At 37.8% G+C, this 7,822-nt stretch overlaps 1 protein-coding gene across 1 annotated transcript in view; it reads left to right on the forward strand.

Annotated features, from left to right (window-relative positions):
* Dnah12 (dynein axonemal heavy chain 12) overlaps positions 1-7,822 on the forward strand; it is a 184,675-nt gene that overhangs the window by 67,774 nt on the left and 109,079 nt on the right. Inside the window, exons 20-26 of the mRNA XM_021181341.1 lie at positions 191-312; positions 409-691; positions 4,068-4,187; positions 4,498-4,654; positions 5,037-5,209; positions 6,673-6,825; positions 7,121-7,360. Coding sequence (XP_021037000.1) covers positions 191-312; positions 409-691; positions 4,068-4,187; positions 4,498-4,654; positions 5,037-5,209; positions 6,673-6,825; positions 7,121-7,360 — 1,248 coding nt within the window. The remainder of the gene's footprint in view (positions 1-190; positions 313-408; positions 692-4,067; positions 4,188-4,497; positions 4,655-5,036; positions 5,210-6,672; positions 6,826-7,120; positions 7,361-7,822) is intronic.

The raw sequence follows: 7,822 nt of genomic DNA on the forward strand, positions 1-7,822 counted from the left end.
GAATGAGCAGGTAGCTCCACCCTTGAGCAAGCAGGTTCCAGGCTGGGGGAAGGGAGACCACAAAGGGGAGGGTATATTTCACTACCGATTTCATAAAGTTTCAAAAAAGTTAACATTTTGCATATGTACATTAGTGCTTATGTCTTATGTCAAGCACATGAGTATGTCTCATATGAACTGTGTCTTTTAGGTGCTTGCTGCTACTTCTTTAACAGGCTTGTTGGAAAAACTACAGAATTGCAATGACCTTTTGGAGAAAATCATGAAAGGACTGAATGCGTACCTTGAGAAGAAGCGTCTTTTCTTCCCCCGGTATGGTAGATGATCAACAGTGCTATTACCGAACACATCTTCTGTTGTGTGATGAGTTGCCACTAAGGGTGTTTTATTCCTATGTTTCTTTTCTAGCTTTTTCTTTTTATCTAATGATGAAATGCTAGAGATTTTGTCAGAGACCAAAGATCCACTCAGAGTTCAGCCACACTTAAAAAAATGCTTTGAGGGCATTGCTAAGTTGGAGTTCCTGGCTAATCTGGATATTAAAGCCATGTATAGCTCTGAGGGTGAGCGAGTGGAGCTGATTGCAGTGATCTCCACGTCTGCAGCGAGGGGCGCTGTAGAGAAATGGCTCATTCAAGTAGAAGACCTAATGCTCAGAAGCATTCGTGATGTGATTGCTGCCTCCAGACTGGTATGTTTCCTAGGATTAGATGGATAATTTATATTCTAAAAAGACTGTTGTTTGTTTGTCGAGCATTATTTTTTTCTCTGTATTTCTAACATTACTAGTAAGAATTGATGAGAATAATACACATCATAACACACACAACAATACTGGTATAAGAGGAAAATGTATCATTAGAGAGAATAATAAAGTATATCTGTTTAGGATGGGAGAGGGTCCAGGGATAGGCTCACAAAGGAAGTTAGCCTGAGTTTAAGATATTAAAGAGAAAGAGAAAATAACTAGATAAAGAGGAGGGACCCATGGCTCCAGTTACATATGTAACAGAGGATGGCCTTATGAGAGAGGCCCTTGGTCCTGTGGAGGCTTGATGCCCCAGCGTAGAGAAATGCTAGGTCAGTGAGATGGAAGTGGGTGGGTGGGGAAGCACCCTCATAAAGGTAAAGGGGAGGGGTGGTTGGATAGGGGGTTTGTGGAAGGAAAACTGGGAAGGGGGATATCATTTGAAATGTAAACAAATAAAATGATAAATAAATAAAAAAATTTAAAAAATATATAAAGAAAAAAAAAGAGTGGACATATTGGTACCCTGTGTAAAGGCCCAAGACACAAAAAGGTTGAAGGATTGTGAGAAACCACCAGAAGACCTCTGAGTCTGCAGTAGAGCAAACGTAATAGAGAATGAAGATCTAGGGAGGTGGAAAGGAAGATGCCCAGGAAGTCGCTTTGTTCACACAGGAAGGTTAAGAGTATTTTAATTGGGGAAGTCATAATCTGGTTTATATTTTTATACCACTAGGACTATGGTATAAAGAATGGATTAGTAGATTATCAAAACAGGAAGAGAAATTAGGAAACTCTGCATTAGCCTAGAAGATAAATGTATGGGCTGACACTAGACAAGGGGCAGAGACATGCAGGAATTCAGACATTATTCAGAGAAATATAATTGCATCCAATTTTAACAGGTCTTAAATTGATTTTCCAGTAAAAGGGGGAGAAGGGAGAAGGTCTTAAGAACTACTTTAGTATTTTTGACATGAGCATATATAGGTGAGATTTACTCTAAGGGAATGAGAGAAGAGAAGTAGGTCTTTGGAGGTGGTAAAGATCAAAATTTTATTTTGTAAATTTCAAAATTGAAATGTACAAGACATAGTAAGTAGCTCAAGGCTACAATGTCAGCACTGGAGAAACTGAGGAAGATGTGCTGCCAATGTTTGAGGCCAACCTGGGTTACACAGTTTCAGTTCAGCTTGGGCTACAAAGTAACCCTGTCTTAACAAAAGGAAACAAAACAAACAAGAAAACCATAGATATGTCTAACCAGGTAAAGGTTCTTACTGCCAAGTCTGACAGTCTGAGTTGCATCTTTAAAATCCATATGATGGAAAGGGGGGCTGATTCCCATGTGTTGCCTATTGATCTTCACACCTGCTCTTTGGCATATATCCCCATCCCCACAATAAGTAAATCAAACCTTTTTTAAAAAACCCAACAAATAGAATGCTGCAGTGTTACTTATATATTTTTAGTATGCAAACAGCCATGTGCGTTAATATTTGCTGATCTATAGGTCAGACCCTCTCAAATATGACGCTAAATAAATTATCTAGTTCATTTGTTGCTTTTGAGATTTAATTACTTTAGAACTCTAAATGAGATGAACATGCATGGGTACGTTATAAATGGAAGGAAATATAGCACCTGGATACTTTTATGGACCTCACTTAATGCTAATCAAAATATTGTAATATTGAGATGTATGTGTTACCTTGCTCAGCCTTTACCGGCACAGAGGAGCAGCTGTGCCGTGAGAGTAGCTTGATAAGCCCTTGCAGCCGATTTTCAGGAAGTCACGGAATGAGTGAGATGCCTTCTCTTAAAGGGCCCTATGAAGCTTCTCTTTCAAAATTATTATTATTTTAATTATATGTAGTATTTTTGTATCTCTGTGTGAGAGTATGTGCCCATGGAGGCCAGAGGTATCACCTCCCTCTGGAACTGGAGTTACTGCCAGTTAGGAGCTGCCAGACATGGGTGCTGGGAACTGAACTTTGGTCCTCTGGAAGAGTGAGTGTTACACTCTCTTCACCACTGAGCAACCTCTCTAGCCCAGAGCTCACTTTCTTGAGATGGTTTTTCTGCAGCGTCATTGTTTTTGCAATTGAATTTTTTTTTTTTTTTGGTCTTTTCTCTATGATTCCAAACAAACTAAAAACACACAGGAAAGCACCAACATTGTCCATGAGGTAAAACCTTCATTGGCATAGAAAATGTACTTACCACACATCTGACAATCGCTGCTTTTCCTTACCACTTATGTTACTTTGTTATTTGAATGTGGCTATAAGTATTTTAATAAGAAACATTTTAGAAGTAATATATATTCTTGTATTTAATGAATTATTTTTAAAGAATAATTTCCGTTAGCATCAACTTGAAATTTCATTCTATAGAGTTTTTTAATTTATAATTTGTATTTGCTGTTAACATTTGTTATCAAGGCAAGCTACTTTTTAACTACTAAGTCTTCCTTCCAAAATACACTTAAAGCTTTGAAACATGAAAGTATTAGTAGCAGAAAGAAACATATTTCAAGTTCAAATGTACAGATTGTTCAGGTGTATATAATTTAATAAATGTAATCATATCCTCATTATATAAGTTTTTAGAAAGGTTATGGATATGTGGCATAGGCATTCTAACTACTAACCCAGCTTTTCAGTATATTATATGGTCTCTGTCTTAGTTGCTATGATAAATAACCTCACCGAAGCAACTTAAGGAAGGAAGTGTTTATTTTAGTTCACAGTGCAATGTACAGCCCACTGTGGCAAGGGCCAAAAGCCAGAGCCAAAAGCAGCTGGCCAATACTACAGCCATAGTGATTAGCTTGCTTTCTTCATTTTATACACACCAGAGTCACCTGCCCAATGAATACCACCTGCAGTTAAGATGGGTCTTCTTGAATCAACCTAATCAAGTTATACCCCATAGTCATGCCAGAGGCCTGTCTCCCAGTGGCTCTGCCAAGTTGACAACATTAACCAGCAAGTTTCCTTTTCAATTAAACTTTAGCATCAATATCTATTATATTTGACTTGTTTTCAAGCCTTTGTACATTCATAAACTATCCTTAAACATTAACCCATTTCAGAATCTTCACCCTTCTTATGCATGACTTTTCAAATGGTTTAATGAAATTTTTATATTTTCCTTATAATAATAGAAATAATTTATATTTTTCATCAAAAACTTTGGCAACTAACCAACAAAAGAATTTAAAAATTGTTAGATGTTTAGATGTTTACAGCTCTTTTTTTTCTTGTAAACTTTTAAACTTGTAAACTTTTAAAAGAAGTTTATTTTAATTATTCAGGCTTATCCAGAGTCTGCAAGAAAAGACTGGGTCAGAGAGTGGCCTGGCCAGGTTGTTCTTTGTGTGTCTCAAATGTTCTGGACTTCTGAGACACAGGAAATCATAAGTGGTGGAACAGAGGTAAAGCATCATTTGATTTTAAACAGCAGCATTCTTTTTCTCGTTCCATATTTCTTTGTTTTCTTGTCTGTTCTTTGCAATTTCTATATGTAGCATTAACATTTTTGAAAGCTTGTTATTTTTACTAGGCTTACACAAATTCATTCTGTAACTTATATTTTGAAATAGATTATGAAGTCAAAGTTATTCCATAAATAAGTAAGTATATATGTAAGATATATGTTCTAGGCATAGTCATGAGTGTGTGTGTGTGTGTGTGTGTGTGTGTGTGTGTGTGTGTAATGTCGATTAATCTGCTGCTATTTTGTAGGGATTAAAGAAGTACTACAAGGAACTCCAGTATCAACTAAATGACATTGTGGAGCTGGTGAGAGGGAAGTTGTCTAAGCAGACCAGGATCACACTGGGGGCTTTGGTTACAATTGATGTCCACGCTAGAGATGTCGTCATGGACATGATTGAAATGGGTAGGTGACCGTTTCTTTACTACAAAATGTAAAATATTGATAGTGTCTAAGAAACCAAGACATGAGTTTTTTCTTAACAGGATTTTTTTTGAATGCTCTTTTGTTTTCTTTTTTTGTTTATTTGTTTTTGAGACAGGGTTTCTCTGAGTGGCCCTGGCTGTTCTGGAAGTAGCTATGTAGACTAGGCTACCCTCAAACTCGCAGGATCTGCCTGTCTCTGATGCCTCTGATTGCTGGGATTAAAGGCAAACACCACCTTCACCTGATCTTGAATGATCCTGTCTTTAATTTGAAAACATGAATCACTTTAATATTTGCTGTGATAATAAGAAATTACTTTTCAAGTTATATTCACTTGATGATTTTATTTCATTCTTTTTAGGTGTCTCACATGATACAGATTTCCAGTGGCTCGCTCAACTTCGTTATTACTGGGAATATGAGAATGCTCGAGTTCGTATCATTAATTGCAACGTCAAATACGCTTATGAGTATCTTGGTAACTCACCTCGACTTGTCATAACGCCTTTAACTGACAGATGTTACAGAACATTGGTATGCACTTAAGTTACTTTGTTCACACATTGAATTTGACTTTTTTGGTTCATAATTTATTTTCTTCTCCAAATTTAATATAAACTACCCTCATTTATTTAAAACATTTTTACAAGTATTTATGTGTGTATATGTGTGAGAGTGGGGTGCTGCCTATGCCCAGGTCAGAGAACAACTTTCAGGAGTCTGTTCTCTCCTATCTTATGAGACCTGAGGAGTAAACTCAGGTTGTCAGGTTTGGTGTCAAATACCTTTACCTTCTTTGCCACCTCTTTGGCCCCTCCTTTATTAACTTATCTCTAGGAAGACAGAAGTACAACTATCAAAAGTCCACAATAATGATAGATCTAGGACCTCTAGTTAAATCTAAATTTCAAGTGATTAAAAATATATTCATAATGTCTTATGTCACTTAAGGATAGAGATATATTCTCATGCAAAGTGTGTCTCATGCAAATGCCAAAAATATGCATTTGCAAAACTATATGTTCCACAAAACTAGTTGCTTATGGCCAACAGGAAGAGGTTGTATGGCATATGATATTGGCATCCTCTACTGTTAACTGAAGCATCATTACATGGTTTGTGATGTGTGTGTGTGTGTGTGCACGTCATCTAAATAATGTAAGGGAAACAAGGAAACTGTTAACAAATCATCCATTGTTCGTCTAAAATTTAAGTTTCCCTGTGCATTTTCATTTGCTGCATCTGCCAACCCAACCTGGGAATTCAGGAGGAGCATGAAGAAACAGCAACCCATTAAATGCCGAGTGGTTAGAGCGTAAAGTTGAGTTCTCCAGTAGCAGATGATGCAAGGGTTCTTGTGCAGATGATTTATTAGAGAAATAATTCATACACTGCTGAATTTAAACTCTGATTAATGAAAAAGAAGAATGCATATCAACTATAATACAAAGTGAAAAGAGACGGTAGTCATAAGACAAATACAGAGCAGTTCTCTGAGGATGCAGAAAATGGAGAACATACCGAGTAAGGAACACAGTCCAGAGAACTCATAGATGACACATTTGTTTGTCTTCCGAATCTAGGCCCATCGGCACCACCGTGCCAGGGGCTTACCCTCTTTGCACCTACCTATCTGGAGAGTGTCCTTCTTATCTTCTACCTAGACCTCCACATCTATTTTCTAAAGAAAACCATCCAGAGTTAGTTTTACTCCCTCAGAGATAGACTCTGTTCTTGAAGGGACAACTAGTACATATGAAGAATTAGACAACAAAGGAGATTTTGTTACATTTCACTAGCTGTGGAGACCCTTTAGACTTTCCATTTGTATAGTCATAAAGTTCTATCCTGAAAGATAACAATGTAACCTGGCTTCCTTGAAGCTACAAATACAAATAACTTCACTTGGCCAATGGCTATCTAGCTTGCTTGTTTATTTGTTGTTTTAGTTAATCATAGATTCTTTTCACACAAGCTGTTTTTTTTTTTAAATCCAGATAGGTGCCTTCTATTTAAACCTTGGAGGTGCTCCAGAAGGACCAGCAGGCACAGGAAAAACGGAAACCACCAAGGACCTGGCTAAAGCTCTGGCTGTACAGTGTGTAGTGTTCAATTGCTCCGACGGGCTCGACTACCTAGCAATGGGAAAGGTAGTAGTGTCAAATGTCACCGGTTTCCAGCTAGGTCTACCTGGGCACACTGAGGCAAATTCCTGTGCTAGTAGTACTGGGTTGTAGTTTACGTACTACTTGAGCTTTGCTTTTAGTGGTAAAGATGATATCCTTGGAGCTTATAAAGCTTAATTTTAATGTTGAGTTAGAAGGTCAAATGTCTTTTAAAAAAAGAAAGGAAGGAAGGAAGGAAGGAAGGAAGGAAGGAAAGAAAGAAAGGAAGGAAGGAAGGAAGGAAGAAAGAAAGGTAACCATTTGCCTCCCGTCTCCTTAGTTTTTTAAAGGACTGGCTTCTTCGGGTGCGTGGGCTTGCTTTGATGAATTCAACCGAATTGAACTGGAAGTGCTATCTGTGGTGGCGCAGCAGATTCTTTGCATTCAGAGAGCTATTCAGCAGAAACTAGAAGTGTTTGTTTTTGAAGGGACAGAACTAAGGCTCAATCCAAACTGTTTTGTAGCTATTACCATGAATCCTGGGTATGCAGGACGTTCTGAATTGCCAGACAACCTCAAGGTAAGTTTTTGGGAGTATGAGTTTGTTTGTTCTTCATTTCCTTCTGCCCCTTCCCATGTGGTGTAAGGTAAAGCTCCAAGGATGTGTGTGTTTGGTGATGCTGAGGCTTGGACTCATCATACGAAACAAACCCTCTACCACTGAACTGCTGCCCAATGCTAAGTTTATTAAACAATCTTGAGACCGTTCCACTAAATTGCAAAGGCTGGCGTTGGACTTGTAATCCTCTGGTATCAGTCTCTTGAGTAGCCAGTATTCCACATTTATGCTTCTGTGCCCAGCTTTCAAAAGCGTCTTTAGAAGTCCCAAACTACCGAGTACATAAAAACATTCAACTATGGCTATTCACATCTTTTTTTTTAATTTTTTAATATTTTTATTACATATTTTCCTCAATTACATTTCCAATGCTATCCCAAAAGTCCCCCATAGCGCCCCCCACTTCCCTACCCACCCATTCCC

The sequence above is a fragment of the Mus caroli genome, chromosome 14 (genome assembly GCF_900094665.2).
Source record: "Mus caroli chromosome 14, CAROLI_EIJ_v1.1, whole genome shotgun sequence".
NCBI lineage: Eukaryota > Metazoa > Chordata > Mammalia > Rodentia > Muridae > Mus > Mus caroli.